The sequence below is a fragment of the Pyricularia pennisetigena genome, assembly GCF_004337985.1.
Source record: "Pyricularia pennisetigena strain Br36 chromosome 4 map unlocalized Pyricularia_pennisetigena_Br36_Scf_11, whole genome shotgun sequence".
In the NCBI taxonomy this organism is placed as follows: Eukaryota; Fungi; Ascomycota; class Sordariomycetes; order Magnaporthales; family Pyriculariaceae; genus Pyricularia; species Pyricularia pennisetigena.
In genome coordinates, this window is record NW_021940923.1 from 67,245 (window position 1) to 88,220 (window position 20,976).

At 42.0% G+C, this 20,976-nt stretch overlaps 2 protein-coding genes across 2 annotated transcripts; one reads left to right on the top strand and one right to left on the bottom strand.

Annotated features, from left to right (window-relative positions):
* Positions 1-13,105: 13,105 nt before the first annotated feature.
* PpBr36_10661 (uncharacterized protein) lies at positions 13,106-14,859 on the top strand (the record flags this gene model as incomplete). Its single annotated transcript, XM_029897771.1, has 4 exons — positions 13,106-13,649; positions 13,733-13,890; positions 13,949-14,494; positions 14,587-14,859. 4 exons carry the CDS (start codon positions 13,106-13,108, stop codon positions 14,857-14,859), a joined length of 1,521 nt encoding a protein of 506 aa, XP_029743696.1.
* Positions 14,860-16,789: 1,930 nt separating this feature from the next.
* PpBr36_10663 (uncharacterized protein) lies at positions 16,790-18,730 on the bottom strand (the record flags this gene model as incomplete). Its single annotated transcript, XM_029897772.1, has 1 exon — positions 16,790-18,730. One exon carries the CDS (start codon positions 18,728-18,730, stop codon positions 16,790-16,792), a length of 1,941 nt encoding a protein of 646 aa, XP_029743695.1.
* Positions 18,731-20,976: the final 2,246 nt, after the last annotated feature.

Consider the following 20,976-nt stretch of genomic DNA (forward strand, 5'->3'; position numbering starts at 1 on the left):
ATAAATAGTGCCGAAATGGGGCTGTTGGGGCTGTCGGATTTTCTATTATATTTTATATATATTGCAAAAATTGCGATTTAAAGTCAGCGAATGGGGTTTCACCCTGTACCGGGCTTAATACCCACCCTGCATTTACGAGTTAGCTACCCTGTACCGGGTTGAAAATTTTCACCAAATTAGCAAATTAATGCGAACCCAGAAATGGTTTGTATGGAAACAAGGGTGTTTTTTAACAACGCATACAAAATAATTTTTCGGAAAATCGTAAGCAGTACCGGAACCCTTTTGCTGGGTACGGACCCCCACTTCGATATTGGAAAATATTTAAGGGAGATAAAGTAAAGTCTCCCCCACCAATGAATTAAATTTATTAATCCCAAAATTAGTGAATTTAGTGTATATAATCCCTGTAATTACAGGCTTTTACAACGCAACTAGCACCACGCCGCACCTAGGCTAATGCCTAACCCCCTGTTAGCAACCCATATTGTTAACAGTTATATATAATAATTATTTATTTTTTGGTAATAAAATCAGCTTTAAAATTATTTTCCATTTGCTTCCGTACGTATTTAGTAAGCGTAAAATATTTATATTCGTTTCGCAGTTTGGATTTTTAACGAAATAATACGGTATTAAAACGTTTGCGTACGCGGTCCATTATTAGTTTAAATTCGTCGCCATTTTCTGTTTACGTTTTCAGCCTTTTGTTGCGATCGCGCGATTTGTGGGCTTTTTATCACATTTCTTTCGTCGTTTTTGCGTTTACGGGCTAAAAATTGTTAATTTTCAAATTAAAACTGAAATACATTGTCTAAAATGAAAATATTTACCTATTTTTGCAAATAATAACAATATTTGAAAATAATTAATTGTTCCCAGTGTAGCAAAATTGTAATTAAAATTGGAAATTAAAAATTCTGGTTAACATTGAAATTTTTATTGTTCTAATAAATTTAATGAATTTAATAAAAAAAAAGATGTTGCGTTTGGATTCCCAATTTAGTTACCCCATATTCAATTTATTTGCGTTTTACCCAATTAAATTTAACGCCGTTAATAAGAATTTTCCACCTTAAATTTGATTAAGTTTAAATTAAACTACACCCCGCTTATATTCACTTTTTCGCAATTGCTAAAAAGAATTCGGCTTTTAACCCGACCATTTATCCGCACCAATTCTTTTTGGTTTTTATTTTGCGTCATCCACCATTCGTATTACCTATAACAATTTTTCGTTGTGAGGAGGTTACGAGATAGAATAAGCTTAATCTTAAACGCGGGGAAAAGTGGATCACGTATAAGGCTGATGGAACGTTGAAATGGCAGATAACCGTCTGCTAGCGGGTAATAGAGATGATATATTTTTGTTGTTGCACAATCGATTCGTTGAATCGTTAAATCGATGAAGGTTATGAAGGTGATGAATCTAAGGCTAAGTTATGAATTACGTGTTCGAATCCGTAGGTGCAGATCTTCGATCCGGATGTCCGGAATGCGGGGTCACGTCACATGATTTGGCCTTATTCATGTGACTGACCTGCTGACCTATTGAGCCTAACGGCCCATTGAGCCTAACGGCCTATTGTGCTTATGCATGCATAGAAAATCTGCGACCACAACGGGATTCGAACCCACGCACTTTAACGTATATATGATATAGATTATGGTACGTGCATTATACCACTAAGCTAGATTAAATATGACGTATTTGTTTTGTTGTTGAAACTATGAACAAAGACGTGATATATAAAGCTTTGTGTGTATAAACGCGTATACGTTTTATTTGTTATTTATTTATTTATTCGATGCAGGGTGACTAATAAAATTAGTCCGTGCTAGCCGTTATAAGATAATGCAGGGTAGCTAATATAATTAGCCCTGCGCTAGCCATGTTCACATACCCCCGTAATTTATTTATTATATAAAATAATAAACAAATTATCGAGTGCATACGTTTTATTTTATTTATTTTTATTGTTATCCTCTGCACCGTTATTAACATTTGCATAGGATAATAGATCCTTATGCAAAGGTCCGGGTACTGATTTCGTTAAAAAATCAGCTATATTTAATTTAGTTGGTATATATTTCAATTCAACTAAATTATTATTTATAGCTTCGCGGTTAAAATAATATATTATATCGATATGTTTAAATTTTTTATAAAATTCCGGGTTTTCCGCGAGCTTTATGGTAGACGTATTATCCACTAAAATTAAAGGGGTTTTGATGTTAAAACCCAACTTTAAATTATTATTTATATAATTTAGCATATTATTTAAATATATGGCTTCTTTAACGGCGTCCCGTAAAGCCATATACTTAGCTTCAGTCGACGATAAAGCTACCGTTTTCTGAAGTTGAGAAGTCCAATTTATTATATTGTTATCGTTATTTATGTTATAACTGTTGGACAGGCTAAATATATATCCAGTAGTGGAACGTTTTTGATTTAGGTCGTTAGCCTAATTAGAGTTTGTATATCCTTTAATAAATAATATATTATCGTTATTTTGGTTTTTATCCTGCAGGTTTATATTATTTATATTATTTATATTATTTATATTATTTATTAACTTTTCGTTAACGTTATTTTTATTGGATCCGTTATTGTTAACGTTATATTGGGACATATTATTAACGTTATATTGTAGGCCAAAAGTGGGATTTTTTAGCAGATATTTAAAAACATTTTCAAGAATTTTGAAATGTTAAGCCCCAGGATTAGCCATAAACCTGGCGGATAGGCACGTGCAATATGTTATATCTGGGCGGCTTTTTATTGCTAAATATAGTAATGAACCTAATTTCTGTTGGAAATATTTAATTTCCTATTTTATAGATTTATGTTTATTTATATCGAATTTTAAACCTGGTACCCCCGGAATGGTAAAAGGTTTTTCGTTATTTATAATATTGAATTTATTAAATATTTTATTGGAATAATCTTCCTGGATAATAAAAGCGGTTTTATTGTTTTTATTTATAGTTATCCTATTACCCAAAAAATTGGATACAGGTCCCATACATTCTATTTTTATATATTTGGATAATTCTTTATAAAGAATATCCAATAACGATAAATCAGCATTAAATGCCAAAATATCGTCGACGTGGTAAACTATAATAATGCCAAAAAATTGGCTATTATTATCTTGGTTTATATATACGCCTTCGTCGTATGGGAAAACAGTAAAACCTAACTTTATCAGCGTTTTGGTAAGGTATTTATACCAAAGTCTAGGCGCTTGTTTTAGACCATACAGGGCTTTATTTAATTTACCCACTTTATTTATATACTTTTTATTTGTATATAGCCTTGTAGGTAACTTTATATATATTTCGGTATCGATATTTGCGTGTAAAAACGCGTTTTTAACGTCATATTAAATAACGTACCACCCTTTATATAATGCTAGCATTATAAGTATATGCCAGGTTTCTGTTTTACAAATTGTAGAAAAGGTATCCAGGTAATTAACACCCATAATTTGGTGGAATCCCTGTACTACCCATCTGGTTTTATAACGATACCGTTTATTAATATCCGTAATAAAACGAATATTATTTATATTATTTAAGGGTTTTTTTTTAAAAACCCAGCGCCCAGCTATAGCTATTTTATTTGGAGGTAAATCCGTTATAGTAAAGGTATTGGATTTTGTTAAGCTATTATTTTCGTTTTTGCAAGCCTGCAGCCAATTTTCCCAATTTTGGCTTTCCATAGCTTGTTTATAGGTATTCGGTTCTATTAACGAATTTGTTATTAATACGTAATTATCTTCGTTAAAATTAAATTTTAACGATTTATTAATATCACGTATCGTAAATAAAACGTTATTATATATTTTATATTCTGCAGAATTTATTGGGGGTTTATTGTTTATGTTTATTTTTATAGACGAATTGTTAGCTGTTTGGGGATTATTGTTATTGGTAACAACGTTGTTTTTATCAGCATTATTAACGTTATTCGCGTTATTAACGTTATTAATGTTATTTTTATCAACGTTATTATTTTTATTTATATTTATATTATTTACTGGATTTACCTCGAAATCTGGTAAAGAGAATTCGACCTCGTTTATATTATTTATATTGGTATTTTCGTTGTTTATATGTGGATAAAATTTATCCGTTATAAAGGTAATATTTCTGACCAGGAGATATTTCCTTTTATATGGGTCCCATATTTTATATATTTTTATATTAGGTGTAAAACCTACTAAAATACCAATTTTATTTCGAGGTTCGAGTTTCTTTTTATTATGGTTATCGTTATAATAAATAATACATCCCCAAAGTTATATATAATTATTTACGTAAATTGCATTATTATTTATATTATTTTCATTTATATTGTAAAATATATTGGTTGGGGTTTGTATATTTAAAGCCGTATGTGGGGTGTTATTATATAGGTATATAGCGGCTAATAAAACCTTACCCCATAAATAGTTAGGTGCTTTGCTATTAAATAGTATAGCCCTGACCTTATTAAATAGGGTTAAATTTATACGTTCTATTAACCCATTTGGCTCTTTTGTATATGCAGGCGTAAAATAGTGTATAATACCGTTATTCTGTAACGCAATTTTAAATTGGTTATTTATATATTCGCCTCCATTATCGGTAAAAAACTCTTTTATTGTTCTTTTACCATTTATATTAACGGTATTATTATCCATTTATTTTTTATATATATTAAATACCTTTAAGGCATTAGCTTTTGTTTTTAACAATGCAACACGTAAATAACGTAACCTTTTATCCAAAAACGTTATGTAATATTTATAATAATTATACGTGGGTGGATTTATGGGTCCACCTAAATCGGAATGGATTTTGTCTTATATATTATAATTTATAATATTTGCAAAAATCCTGTTTATTTTCCGATTGGATTTTGCAGTTAAGCAAATCTCACACGTATATTTATTATAATTATATATATCGTTTTTGGATATTTTTATTTTATTTGTTTTTATTAACTGCAATAGGGGTGTTAACCCTATATGCCCATATTTAACGTGTAGTTTATATATTGCATTGGAAGAAATATCGTTATTATTCGACTTTTTTTCCGCATGTAATATACAATTATTTTCCACAATTTGGGTAGGTAAAATATATAACCCATTATTTTTATAACCTTCTGTTATTTTATATTTATATTTTTTATGTATTACTATTATTTTATTGTTTATAAAAGTTATAATATAGTTATGTAATTGTTCAATAGAGAGTATATTAAACCCAAATTCTGGTATATAGTACACGTTATTTATGGTTTCTGTTATACCTGTATTATTAAATTTGACTTTTATAGTTCCCATCTTATTTATATTTAAGTGGGAAACATTACCCCATTTAACAATCGTATTTATATTTTTAACGTTTGTTAAATATTGTATATTGCAATATATATAAATTGTTGCTGCACTGTTTATAATAAAATTGGAGGATTTTATAGTAAAGTGCAATATAATATGTGGATTAAAGTTAAAATAAATTAAATTAAGTACAAACGTTGTAAAACAGTATTTTATATCAAATCCATTTCCACATTTCCCTAAAATTAATTTATTAGTTTTATATCCGTTATAAAGGTATTTATAATTATAAATAAATATATAATATACCAAATTTTTAACTTCGCCAGGGGTTAAAATTTCTTCCAATAATACGGTTTTGGATCGACTATTATTATTTTTCCAAGGTGGAAATTTATTGATAATATTAACAAAATCGACCTGTTTTTTGTAACGGTTTCCCTTATTATTATTTATTAGCTTCCAACCACTGGGAGCCTTTTCAAGGTGTAAAAATCTACAATTAGAAACAATATAACCGTTTAATTTACAGTGTGTACACCGTAAAGGCTTGTTTTTATTTTTCCAATTAAATTTTTTAACCTTTTGGTTATTTATTTTTTGGTTACGTATAACCATTGCTGTTTTATTTATATTATCCTTACCACGGAATTTATCTAAAATATTGGCAAACAATAAATTTACCGTATATTTATCTGAATTATTCCGTAAAATTTGGATAATATTTTGTGCAAAAAAGGTTTAACTTTCATTTAAATTGTTTAAAACCCAGGCTATAATAACCTTATTTTGGGTAATTAAACCTTTAAATTTCAGAATTAAATATAACTTTTTTATTTTATTTAAATAAACCTCGATATTATCGAATAATTCTGGTACGGCCGAAAAAAACTCCTTTAATAAAAGGTAATCCGAAGTAAAACCTTCGGGATTATATAAATTTTTTAATTTATTCCAGGCTTTATACGCAGAAATGCATTTTTTTATATATAATAAAAGTCTATTATCGCACAGCAATTTTATAGTGGCTAAAGCTTGCGTATCTTTTTTTTTATAATCCAGAGGTTTAAGGGTATTATTACCACTTTGGATACCATTGGGGATACCAGTGGGTTTTATATTATTATTAGCGTCGAGGCTAATAATAATTCCTTCCTTTTATTCCAGGGTATATACGAATCCCTTTATTTCCAAAGCCGTTTAAACACGAATAGCCCAGATTACGTAATTTTCGGTGCCTTTAAAGGTTATTATTGGGATTTTGTCGAAAATAACCATTTTGAATAAAGGGTTTTTTATTTGTATTGTATTTCGGTAACGGTCGGGGTTAGGGTCGAAAGGGTTATTCGGTTAAATAGGTTTTAAAAGGAGCTTTCGGATGGTATAGGTCTCGTATCGATAGGTCGAATAGCGGTGAAGATATAGGCGAGTGTTTGTTAAGGTATATAAGTAGGTATAAGTAAAGGTCGGGTTCCTTCGACGGCGCGTGCGATTCCGGTTTCGGTAATTATACCGTTGGATAAAGCGTGAATAAACCTATCGAATGGTATAAGGCTCGGGTTAATCCGAAATAGGGTTAAAAAATAATCGATAAATTTGATGGTATTGGTATCGGTATCGATTTTATTGGTATGAGCTAATCCGGGCTTATAACCTGTGAAGAGGTTACGAAATAGAATAAACTTAATCTTAAACGCGGGGAAAAGTGGATTACGTATAAGGTTAATGGAACGTTAAAATGGCAAATAACCGTTTGCTAGCGGATAATAGAAATAATATATTTTTGTTATTGCATAATCGATTCGTTAAATCGTTAAATCGATGAAAATTATAAAGGTAATAAATTTAAGGTTAAGTTATGAATTACGTGTTCGAATCCGTAGGTGCAGATCTTCGATCCGGATGTCCGGAATGCGGGGTCACGTCACATGATTTGGCCTTATTTATATGACTGACCTGCCGACCTATTGAGCCTAACGGCCCATTGAGCCTAACGGCCTATTGTGCTTATGCATGCACAGAAAATCTGCGACCATAACGGGATTCGAACCCACGCACTTCAACGTATATATAATATAAATTATGGTACGTGCATTATACCACTAAGCTAGATTAAATATGACGTATTTGTTTTGTTGTTGAAACTATGAACAAAGACGTGATATATAAAGCTTTGTGTGTATAAACGCGTATACGTTTTATTTGTTATTTATTTATTTATTCGATGCAGGGTGACTAATAAAATTAGTCCGTGCTAGCCGTTATAAGATAATGCAGGGTAGCTAATATAATTAGCCCTGCGCTAGCCATGTTCACATTCGTTACCATTTTTGTTTTTATTTAAAAATTCATCGCCAGGTTATTTTTAATTAATTTGGTTAAAATAGCTTTTCGCGCTCAAATTCCCCGTTCGATTGCAGGTAAAAAAACCTTAAACCTTTCCTCAATCTACACAAAAAGTTTTGAAAAAAAATACCACTGGGTAAGCAGTGGTAAAATCGCCGGTTTAAACCTGGTAATAAATTTTATCCATTTTCTATTTTACAATTATATATTAATTCCATTTTAATAATTGCTTTACGCGAAATCAGGCGGTACCAAAAAACCTCAAACTATTCGTCCCCAAAACTCCTTCCCAACGCGTGGTACGGGGAATAGTTTTATATTATAAATACGGTTTTCGCTTCCAATTAATCGTTTTTATAGTTTTGCAAAAAACAGCAAAATGTTTTTTTGTCACTTTTTTTACAGGTAAAAACCTTTTATTATAATTATCCTATACAAATGTTTTGATATTATTTGATTACCAATTTTTGCACTACCTACGTTCGCTGTATTATTATTTAAATTAAAAATATGCATTTGGTTCAATATATTTCAAATATTATAAATAAATGGACATAGCCCTAATATTCCAGCCAAAACTTTTAAATGGTTGGTTATTTCCGTACTGGCCCCAAAAATGAAAAATTTATATCCTCATTACCCGTCTTTTTGATTTTATTTGGTCCTAATAGTTAAAACCTATTATACCCTGCATCGAAATTCCCAAAAATCTCCAAAATAGCGAGAATTCCGTCAGCTGCCAAATTTATAGGTTAAAAATCAGGTAAAATTACTGGTAAAACACTCCCCAAAATTGCTGGAAAAAGTTTACTGCAATTAACTATTATTATAAATTCGTCGTTTTCGTTTTCGTCTGCGGACTCGACTTTCTTTCGTTTCTATTTATTTTACCTGATAATATTAGTAGAAATTATAATAAAAGCGAGGAGGAAAAACAGGATAAAAAATTGGATAAAAAACAGGAAAACAGTAGGATAACCGGGTTAATTTTATTAACCTTAACACGGATGTGGAAAATATTAATTAGGTTGTATAAAAAACAAAATAATGGGTTTAAAAGGAGGGATGGTTATTTAAAATAGTTATTATAATTTTCTTTCCATTATATTACGTTGTTTTTAGTTTTAATACCTGCTAGTCGATAATTATAATAATGGATATATTTTATTTATTTATTATTTATCCCAATTTTAACAAAATCGTTTTCCTTTTACATTATTGTTCCTTTTCAATCACCCCAGCACGAAAACCCGCGGGTTACCCAATTCGGGCTAAGCCCGCCAGCCCGCGGGCCCCCATTTACCCGCCAAAAAAACCCGTGGGCTATTACGGGCCCCCGCCAAGAGCCCATGGGTTGGCGGGCCGGGCTGGGCTAAACCTGTTTTTGGGTTTTGGCAGGCCTTATGTGTGTATAATAAACGCGTATACGTTGCATTTGTTATTTATTTATTTATTTAATGCAGGTTGACTAATAGAACTAGCCCGTGCTAGCCGTTATAAGATAATGCAGGGTAGCTAATATAATTAGCCCTGCGCTAGCTATGTTCACACTGCAACACACAAAATATAACGGATAATCCGACAACCCCAACAGCCCCACTTCGGCACTATCTATTGTGGCTTATATACAAATAAAAGTGGACCCATTACATGCTAAATAACGTATATAATTACCATATTTCACGGGGCTTTTGGGTTTTAAAAACTGGATAACGAACTAAAAAATAGGTTATTTAACGTTTTCCAAAATTTTATATTTTACCGGCGGTTTAAAGAATTCGTTTTGCAAAAAAGCACAGTTTTTGGTGCGTTGGTGAAAGCCCCAAATTTATTTGGGCAAATACATAATTAATTAAATATTTTTTCTATTTAGTAAAAAGTTTTTAAAAAGGGTTTTATATTTTTTTACAAAGTTAAGAATGTTGAAAACGGTGACGAAATGTATTTTTAGGTATGCCCTATTTTCGGGAGGTTTTTGCAATTAATTCGCCATTATTAACGTCTTTAATGGCGGAAATAAGCTGATTTTCGGTATATTGTTTTATTTGAAATTGGAGAATTAAGATTAGAAAAAAGTAAGTCTAAAAGTGAAAAATTCGTCGAGATATTTATAATAGAAGTTGGAGGATAAAAATAAAAGTCTTGTTATTTTTGGGTGGCCAACAGGGGGGGTGGCCATCAGGGGGTACCTGACGTTATATGCTGCGAAAACCAGCCTCGACGCCAAGTGCGGAAATGGGGTTACGTGCCAGCGTAGTGCCTATGGCAACTGCTATTCTCGCAATGGATGGTGCGGTGTAGGGGCGGCCTGTTGCGGGACGGGATGCCAGTCTGCCTTTGGAACGTGCGGCATAATTGGGCTTCCCCAAAACCAGACCTCGACTAGGGCCACGTCGGGAGCTAGCACCCTCCCTTAAAAACAGCCTCCGCCCAAAAGATCACGGACTGTGGCAAAGACTATAAATCCATGACCTGCGCAGGCTCTGCGTTAGGGAATTGTTGCTCGCCGTAAGTAATAGTGAAACATTCACCGACCAATTTATTGCAGATATGGCTACTGTGGCCCGTTGGATGCCTATTGTGGAGCCGGATGCTAGGAAAAGTTTGGACATTGTCGCTCGAGCCCAGTCGGGACGAAAGCGGTTAGTCCGGATACTCGTTGCGGAAACCTTGCTGGCATGATAGGAGGTTATGCCTGTAAAAGCCCATTGCTGCAGTGACCAACTTTTTACTATGGATTTACAAGTGCGTCATGCGGCAAGGGATGCCAAGCGGAGTTTGGATACTGCAATCGTGCCACCAACTCAAGCTCGACTTTAGCATCTTTATCGACCTCTTTGACAAGCTCTTTTTCTAAGCCCACGACTTCTATTACACTTGGGACATCGACTCGAACCTCAATGTTAATTTTATTATCGACTTCCACTTCCTTTACCACAAACACACCCATAATATTATCCACAACAACCAGCTCGTCCGGCACGTCGACTCTACCGACCTGTTCACGAATTTCTTGCTTCACGAGCATTTACAACTATGTTACTAATCCCAGTTTTAAGGCTGGCAACCCAGTTTCACCATTGACAATTTCGACAAACAGTGTTAAATGGTATTTTAAATATCTGAAAGATGCATTTCGTTCCCATACCGGAAACAATTTATAAATGTTAGCGCCAGCGAAGGCGACCCCAAAACCGTATAAATTATACAAGCAAACGTTAAGATCCCTCGTGGTATTACGGTAACGGGTTCCGGCTGGGTTAGATTTTTTCCAAGGCCCTTACCTAACGATTATCGTCATAATCGTGGACGGGGTGGAAGTTGGCTCCCCGTCCATATTGCCGAGACCCGGGAGGGATTGGACCCGATTTAATAGGGGCCAGCTCACTATCCCGGGTAATACTCACGAAATTGGGGTGCACCTACATTGTAAACCGCGCCGTGGATTCGACCGATCCGAATGCAAGGCACCTTGTTCGAGCTGGTGTATATTATCCCGGAATTTTGGTGGGACAAGAATGTCATTAGGGTGGGGTATCGGTCGAGTGTCCTGGGTATCACCGGGGCGTCGTTAACCCCGCTGGAGATTAACGAGTTCTTTATACCGAAGCCGAACGCCCTCCAGGGTGGCTGCGGGCTGGCAGCTCGCTAATACGAATAGGGGGCCGCTGTAGCTCCACCACCGATAGCAAGGAGCGTGAAGGTATAGATTGTAAAAAACCGCATTGTGTTGGAATACGAATAGTAAAGTATCAAGTAAAATGTAAAAGTGAAAAGGATGCAAGCAGCGGGCAGTGTGCAACTTGGACGGATGCGATAGCTAGCTACCCTATTATAATGACGAATATTTAAAGCGTACAATTATACTATTCTGATAAACTTTTATAAATAGCTATATTTATGGAACTGAGACATGATTTTATAACTGTATAAAAGCAAAATAAGCTTTGCATAGCTGTATATTTCAAATTTCAAGGGTTAAGATATTAGCTCGTTTACAACATTGGGTTGTTTAGCTTGGATACCACTTGTCTTTGAGAAAGTTTATCATTACTTGCTGCTAGCGTGATCAAGCACCCGATTTGTCAATCACGGTTGAAATGCGTGCCAGACGGCGGATTGCAAGGCATTGGAAGCTTCACTTAAATACTATTGTCTGTATGTTATGTCGTGCAGGACTAATATAGGTTTAAGCCGTACAACTTATCCATTGTGTAACGGCGCCTTGACCGACTCAGCAGTATGTTTCAATTCGGGAAGGAGATTTAATCAAGTTTCCTTGACCAGCTTGCAGAGACAGGAGGTTTACCAAGTCCTGACGCAGCTCTGTTCGCGACTTTTGGTGAAGAGATATTGGCTTAGAATACGACGTCGCGCCATACAGGTGCGTGCGCTCTCAGCCTTGAAGCATGACGCGCTTCTCACTAAACCTTGCTTAGACGGCTGCACGACCGCCGGTAAAGCCGAGTACAGGATATTGCTATTTTCAGGGGCTTTTCACTCGGCCGACGCGATATTAGGACAGTCTTCTCAAGCAGTTTAATAACTACTCCAAATGGCGGCCATAAGAAATTACTCTCTCTCTCTCTCTCTCTCTCTCTCTCTCTCTCTCTCTCTCTCTCTCTCTCTCTCTCCAAGCCCCTAGCCGGTAGCGGTGCTAGGCTTCGCGGAATTTCGAGTATAACTCAACTATTGTGTCGGCGCTTGGACTAGAGTCGTTTGCTGTATCCGTCTGCCGAAAACTGGAGGAAACATATAACAGCGTGGTAATATTACCTGACAGGGTCAAGTTGGAGTTTGCGGTTGGCAAGGTAATACGAACAAAGCCATGTCACCATGTGTGATCAGTACCGGCTCCAGCCAACCTGGAGCATAACTTGGAAGATCTAAATCTGGCAGAGGGCCTGGCGAAGATGTGCCTCCTAGTATTGATAATTGCAGGACCGCACTGCTATTCCTCAAGATTAGAAGAGCTGCCGCAATCGCCTCCATGACTAAAGTAAGGTCGACTAGTTTTGACCGCGAGCTTGGCACCGAATACCGTCGCATGACATGCGAAGCGGGTGAGCTGTGGCTGTACAAAGTCGAAGAGGCGGAGCGCGAGGTTGTTTATACAAAAAAAGTCATAAAGGAACAGACACGGAGGCGTTAAATCAAAGGCGACGGAACTAGGGATGCCCGTTACACTAGAGCAAGTGGTCTACGCCACCATGCGACATCAATCGACGCATTGTATGTTTTGCTGGCGCAAGCAGTTTTTGCGGATTTTAGCTGTGTAGGAAAACGGTCGTATATTAGTGGTGGAGACTTGAGGGGCTTAGCCCGGCCATGTTCAACGATCTGGCGGCATTTCGTCTGCGGCGTCACGAATATCACGAACAAATACTACAAAGTCTGGTTTGGACTCTTCGCTCTTCCGCATCATGGCCTCTAGTGGCACTCAACCTATGGCAATCGAGCCCGTAATGACGGCCGAAGTGATGGACCTAGATTCGCCACCTGTCCGACATCACGATGGGATTCCTCCATCGCTCGAGCTGCGGCTCTACGTGTCGCATTTCCTCTCCACGTGGAACTCCCGACTCTTTGAGTTCGGCGCCGTGCTCTTCCTGGCATCGATTTTCCGTGATACGCTGCTACCCATGTCCGTTTACGCGCTGGCCCGGAGCGGCGCTGCCATTGTTTTTGGTCAGTCGATTGGGTCTTGGATTGACCGTGGCGATCGCCTGGCGGTGGTGCGCATATCGATCGTCGGCCAGCGGCTGGCGGTTGCTTTGAGCTGCGGCCTGTTCTGGGCTCTGGAATTGCGGGGTCGTTGGCTGGACTCCCCCGATCGTGGGGATGGCCTCTTTGCCCTGACTGTGGTGCTGGCTTGCGTCGAAAAGCTGTGCGCCATCATGAACCTAGTGTCGGTCGAGAGGGATTGGATTGTCGTAATCACCGAGGGAAATGAATCAACACGCCAAAGTTCGGTCGTCCCAGAAAACAGAAAGTAACCAAGTCTGAAAAGCATCGCGGGTTCGCTAACTCGGTGGTTGGTTTTTTTTTAGTTTTGAACGCAAGGATACGGAGGATCGACCTCTTTTGCAAGCTAGTGGGACCACTGATCATTTCAGCAATCGCTGGAGCATCGACTCTTGTTGCCATCTGGACCACCTTGGCCATGAGCATGCTGTCGGTGGCAGTGGAATATATCTGCATCGCTCAGGTGAACCTTTCTTTGACCGGTCAAACTAACTGCATAGTTATGCTAAAATTTATCCTAGGTTTACAAGCATGTGCCAGCCCTCGCGGTTCATCGAGAGGATGCAGATGCGCCTGCGCAATCGGGAGTGACGACCTCTACCGGGACCGCTGCTTTGTCGTGGATGAGAGGCATGGCCTATCGCGTCTTGCCCATCGACTCGTTCCCGTTTTACTTCCGCCATCCAGCCTTCCTGCCGTCCTTTTCCCTTGCGCTGCTCTATCTGACTGTGCTTTCCTTCTCGGGCCAAATGATAACTTACCTGGTTTCGGTTGGCTACAGCTCCTTGCACGTCGGAGTGGCCCGCACCGTCAGCACCGTGTTTGAGCTGAGCGCCACGTGGATTGCGCCTCGCCTGATGAAGCGGATCGGCATCGTCAGAGGAGGTATTTGGAGTCTCTGCTGGCAAATGGCCTGGCTCGCCGCCGCTGTAGCATGGTTTTTTGCCGATGCTTCTGGCAAGGGCACCGGCGGTCTATCCTCTGCGACGGGGCTTGTCGTCACCGTTGCCCTCAGTCGCATCGGACTCTGGGGCTATGATTTGTGCGCGCAAAATATTATCCAGGATGTGAGTGAAAAGATTTTTCAAAAAGAAAGCAGCAAGTGCATGCGTCCTTCCAGGCATGCAGGCATTGTTGCGATGCTAACAGGGGCGTGCAGGAGGTCGAGTCGGAACATCGCGGGACTTTCTCCACCGTCGAGGCGTCGTTCCAGAATCTATTCGAACTCCTTTCGTATGCGTCCACGATTGTATTTTCCCGACCGGATCAGTTCCGATGGCCCATGGTCATTAGTGTCGTGGCCGTGTATGCTGCGGGTGGCTTATATACGGCCTTTGTGCGGCGGCGACGTGGACACCTTTTTCATGCGCCGCCGTGTATGGGAGACAAAAAGAGACCGATTATTAGACGGGAGGAAAGTACGTTTAGCTGAGGCCATGCAGGTTTGTATGCCAAGCCATATGTCCCCCTAAATGGTGTCCCAAGTGCGCACGCCGTCCTAGCGGCCTTGAACGAACGGACCGTGAATATCCCGCGCCGCCCGTGCCTAATCCCATTGATGGGACTGGCCTAAACCCTCTTTACTAGTTCCAGTGTAATATTTGCGCCGATGGTCTCTTTAATATTAGAAAGGGTGTCGACTCCATCTCGCATTTGGCCGCCGGCCTTGATAGAAACCAGGCCACACAACCGCCTTTATCCCGATGAGCAACTGCCCCAGGCCAACTTGAGTGCGGTGATGAATGTGTACGACAATGGTGCGGTCGGTTACAATGCCAACCGCTTCTGTTTAAGTCTACTACTTTCCTGGAAATGTATAAACTGGGAGCCGTGTTTTAATACGGCTATGTGTGAAATCCGATATAAACTTTGAAAATGTTACCACCATTAACTCCAGATTGTATAATCATCCGTATAGTGGTTGTCACAAAGTTCAGCCCCGACCCTTCCGAGTCCCTGACCATCGTCACCGCCACCATCCCACCCCGCCGGCCTCCTATGTCCAAGTGCAGGTTCTCTACTGAGGCTTTTCGGCGCGGACGTCGCCATGGCTCGTGGCCTCTATCCCATGCAGCGCTCCGTCCCTCTCACCCCCGGCTACTGCATGATCGGCTACGTCGTCTCTGTCGGGCCTCGCGCCTGCGGCCGTCCCAACGCAGACTGGAAGCAGGGCACCCTGGTGACAGCCCTCACCGTCTACGACGCCGAAGCCGAATGTATTAGTAATGAGGAAAAACACCTCGTCCGCGTCCCTCGAGGTATCGAGCCAGCCCTCGCCACCGCCCTGGCCCTGAGCTGGAACACGGCCTACGATATGGTAGAGAACGCCGTCTGCGTCCGCCCTCGCCACCCTACGCATGCATCGCGGCGCCAACATCTTTGGCACTGCGTCTGAGCGCAACCACAAGACCCTCGTAGGTCTTGAGGTCACCCCATTCGTCTATACAAACAAAAGACTGGATCGACGCCGTGCAGGCGCAGGGTGGTGCCGACGCCGTCTTTGATCCCTCGGGATTCCAGAGCTGGGAGGAGTCGCACTCGATCCTCGCCACCACCCGCCCGGCGATGCTAGTCGGACACGGGCGGAACCAGCATCTGCTATCCTCGTCACCTTCTGAGCCAGTTGTCGGCCAGAGAAGGCTCCCCAGTCAGCTACCGCAAATCGCCAAAGTAGTGACCAAACATCTCAAGCGGTTGATCGGAGACGACACTCGTCGCATCATGTTCTATCATATCGATCGCGATCATCTGGATTCTCATCAGCATCTCGAGGCCCTGGTGAAGTTGTGTCGTACGGGGAAGATAACTGTGCCTGTAAAGCCCAAGTGGAACCTTGACCAAATGCGTAACGCCCACCGGGCCTGGGGCAAAAATGGGGGAATGGGTTTTATGGTTATCAGATGCTCCATATAGCTTGAACAGGCGGATAATGGCTGGTTTGTAATAAACCAGTAGCTTTCCTACAGTCTAGTATGTGGGAATTAGAGGACCATGTAACGCAGTAACTAATATGAATGTTCTGGTATTAAGAAAAATCGTGGTCTCGTTGGCCGTCATAATATACAAGCCTCATTTGCATAACTAACAAAGAATTGTAACGCAACAAAGCGGAAAAATGAAATGAGAAAGGCGTAAGAGTATACGAAAGCCAAGACGCACGGCAACGAGCTGTGTAATCAAGGGCAGCATGATTCAAAACACAAAGTAAGCAGGCCAATTCCAACGCGGGCCAACACTACACCTCCGTTCCGCGAACTCGACTCGCAAGGGAGTATTGGGTACGGCCCTGGATTGGTCTGAGAGGCCTGTTGATAAGTGGTACATGTTTGTTGTCCTCTGGTACAGCTGGACCCCAAGTCCAATTATCGCGGCCTGCGCTCCTCCAAAGGAACATTCTCGCCATAGAACCCGCCGCCGTTTGCAAGGCAGGCAAGGCAGATGCCGCCGCCAAAGGAGCGTGTGTGCCTCATCCAGACTGGTGCGTCATCCTGTTGTAACACATCTTCAGGGTCATTCGTCATCTCGTAGTCGTCATGATCTTCTGCGCCATCCATATGACTATGTTGATACACGGGAGATGTCAGGACAAGCCCGTAGTTATCGGAGCCGGGCGGCGGTGGCGGAAGGAGAAGTGAACTGGGCGGAAATGAAGACGGGGCGCCTTGGTGAATGTCATGGAAGTCGTATGTTGTAGTGGCCGTCGATTCATGCGTAGACCCCATGTTGCTTTCCACTCTCCGTACGGGGATCGGCGCCGGTCTCGTGTGTGTTGGGTGTCGCGTAGATGCATCTGTCTTGTGCTGCGAGCTACCGGGACTGCCAGGCACCAAAGAAGACGAGCCCTTGAATGCGAGCGATATCGTTCCAGGCGAGGTTGCTGACGATGCGCGCGACAAGGAACCTGATGCGGCCGAGCTGAGCTCCGACCCAAAAGGGCTCTCGGACTCGGTAGTCAAGCGCAACGGCAAATCGTTTTGGTAGATCAATGCCAGCCGGTCAATGCCACTGCCGCCACTATCAAGCTGGGGCGGTATGGATGCTGCGTAATCTTTTCGTCGATGCTCAAAGGTGAACACTGCCGGCGCCTCGCTCGTGTCCAAGGATAGCAGGGGCGGTGCCACAAGTGGCCGGCTCGGAACCTGGCGAGGAGTTGGATTGTTGGAGTCGGTGGGAGCCCTGGTTTGTGTTGTCAAGACAGGAGGTATCATCGAGCTTGTGGGCCGATGTGAGGCGGCACCCCTCTCTCTATTTTCTGCATCCTCCCTAGGATATGAGGAATGGACCCAAGGCTCCGGCCAGCTCGTGTCACCGCCACCCATGGTTCTACTTGAGGCCCCATCTGTCCAAACTGATGAAGCCGAAACAGGCGACGATGACTGGGGAGGAAGCGAAACTGAGGCCCTATCCGAGGCGGTATCGGCAGCGGAAGCACTAGGGGAAAGTTGCTGGCGCAAAAGACCGTCTGATTGGTGCACAGGCGCCGCGAGAGAACCAGCATCACTACCCGGGTTGGGCGTAATGCTGACTCCACGTGACTGCCGTCGGGGTCGGCCAAATTCGTCCCGGAGAGGCATGCCGCTGCTGCGGTCACTGGCTGCTTGGTGGCCAGGTGGCATGAAATGGCTGACTAGCAGCTGTTGATCGGATTGCTGCTGCTGGCTAGACTTTGACTGGGGTACCCAAGGACGATCCTGGCGGCACAGCTGCAGCTTTGGCCTGCCGGACAGGCTAAATGGTGTGGGTGAGGATATGGGTATTTGGTCGAGGGTGTAGTCGCCGGCACCTTGCGCTTGGCTGAATAGGAGCGACGTCAGATCCGCGGCCGGCAATGGGTTTCTGGCACCGGTCGACGCAAAACTACTGCCACTACTGCCAGCAACTACAGGATCACACGCCGCTAAGTCGTTTTGCGTATAATTATTCGAAGGACGGTTAGATTCCGGGTATAGTCCTGGTCCGCTGACGCGCGCAGTTTGACTGCTTTTGCTTGTGACCACTGCCCGGCTCTTTATCGGGATGTAAGACCAGAGGAAGGACCTGTTTCTATTCTTGGCAATACACAGTAAGACGATGGCCGCTGCCACTGCAGCTGCTCCTGTTGCTGCAGCAAGGAGAGTAGACGTATATATATTGGAATGGACGGCGTGCTGAATGAGAAGCCGAACTCCAACATGACCCGCAGTTGGAGCGGCTTCCACATTTGTGTTATCAGGGGGCGATGTGAGATTGAGGCTGCTCTCGCTTGCAAATCTCGTACCTCGCGTGAGCAAGAGCGGTTCTGAAGCCTGTAAGAAGGGCGACATCCTCGACCAACGACTCCCCAGTTGTTTCGAGATCAATTTGCCCGTATTTGCCTCGCAAGTGGTGGACCCAATGGCTTAGCAAAGGGGCCTCCGACGCAACTGGGTAAGCACAAAAACCCAAGCAAGCGTTTCCCTAAATTGCAAGCTGAGTTTGACGCCGTACCAGGAACAACATGTGGGTTTTGTGAGACCTGGGCAAAGAAAAAAAGGTTTAAAATGCCAAGGTTGGGCAAAATCCCAGAGGCATCGATTCTAAATCGAGATGCGAGTGCTGAACGATGTGTGGTAGTATCAGTACGTCAACAGACACTTTCCCGACTGCGCATAAGGGGCACAGAGATGTAGAGCATCAGTACCGTAACAGAAGTCCCACCACCACCACTAAGCAATAGTAGAGGCAGCAACAACAACAACAACAACAACCGGAACAAGCGCGCGCATAAAAATGCGGTAGAAACTCGGGTTGGTTTGGTATGGTGTGGTACGTCGATTGAAGGGTTTGGTTGGTAATGGGTATCCCAAGTCAGCGGTGCAATTTTGAGGCGCAGGTACATTACCCCACTGCCTTTGCAGGTGCCTAGTTTAGGTCGGAAGCCTTGGACCTTTGTGGAGGAGACAGGTGAGGAAAAGAAAAAAAAGCCCGTCGAGAATCTGGAAACTAAGTATTCAATGTGCGCAAAACAAAACCTTGTCACGATGTGGTGGTGACGGAATGAGACATCCAAGCGAGCAGATGCCCGTCTTCAAATAAATACTTATGTACGCAGTAGCCGGTCACTTCTCGCAACTTGGGCGCAGCCAGGTTCGCCAAGAGATGGTAGGGCTGGTCGTTCTGGCTTGGCTTGGCCCGGGTTAGTGAACAAAGGGATGGAAACGAGTTGGATTGCAGGCCAACAAATACAACCCTGACATGGGCAGGAATTTTGCAAGCGTGACCTTCGCAGTGATGACGAGCAGGCCGACGCCATGGGAAACTAAGCTGACAGCACCAGGATGTGAGCGCTCATCCACTTAATCTGCGAGGCACGACCAAGACACACCACGGAGAGGGGATCAGGGATGCAAGAATAGAGAAGAAAGCCGGCAGGAGTGGAGGAGGAAGAAGACATGGACTTGAAGGGCTTCCGATCCAATCCCATACCATGGTTGCCTGTTGACATGCGAAGAATAAATCTTGCCGGGGACGACGATGTGGGGTTTCGTTTGGTTGTGCTCGGTGGAGCGGCGGATCACCACGCGAGTGATGACAAGCTATCTACCAACTCCAATCATAAAACCAACAAAAGAAATCTCGATTTGCAAGGTTGTCGGCCTTTTGTCAGTACTGCAATAATCTCGTTGCTGCGATCCGAATTCCAAACCTGTCCTGTCAGATGACTACCGCTCCTGCTGGGTCCGCGCCCCGCTCTGCGCACCTTTGGTGTGTATGGTGAATCCGCCTGTGATGGGCTTACTGACAACACTGCTTGGTTATCGAACCCAAGGTTGCCCTTGACCGCCAAATCTATACCCCGTCTCTATGCAGATGAACATTTTTGCGATGGCAATTAGCGTTGCGGCCGCAAAGAATAGCGCTTACGGAGCAAGTTCTGCTTGTATAGTGCACAGGAGACTGACCATATTGCAAACTACTGTCATGGCTGCTGCATCTGACTAGGATTACCTTGCCTGGAACTAACTAACCCACCTGTCAGACCGTCTTTTGCTACCTTATAATCATAGGCAAAATAAGATTGCGATTGCGATTTCAAATAAAAGACGGTAAAAAAAAAAAAACCCCCTGTTTCTAGTCCCAGAACAAGGCGTTCCCTCTCGTTGAGTGACCAATTGTCAGCGGCATGACATCTTTACGGGCGCCTTACCAATTCGCCACTGCTGATGCGTCTTTGACTCTTTTTTTTTTTTTTTTTTTTTTTTCTCGTGCCGATTGGAACTCGGTGATTGTTTTCAGCTTTCGCGTCTTTGCCCCTCCCATTCCTCGCCTCGACTTTTAGGTGAGAACCGGCTGTCGCTGCTATCCAACCATACCGCCCAGCCGGCTCTTTTATCTTTCAGCCCCTCAGCCCTACAAGATCCGCGAGCCATTCATGACCCTTACAATCAAAGAAAGCGGCAGCCGGTACCTGCAATCAGACGACCGAGAAACTAACCACACATTCGAGTAGGATTGCAGGTTTTTTTTTTTCACCTCTGTCTCCACTTTACCCTTTCTCTCCTGCATTCGATTGACGCCATTCCATGCTGCA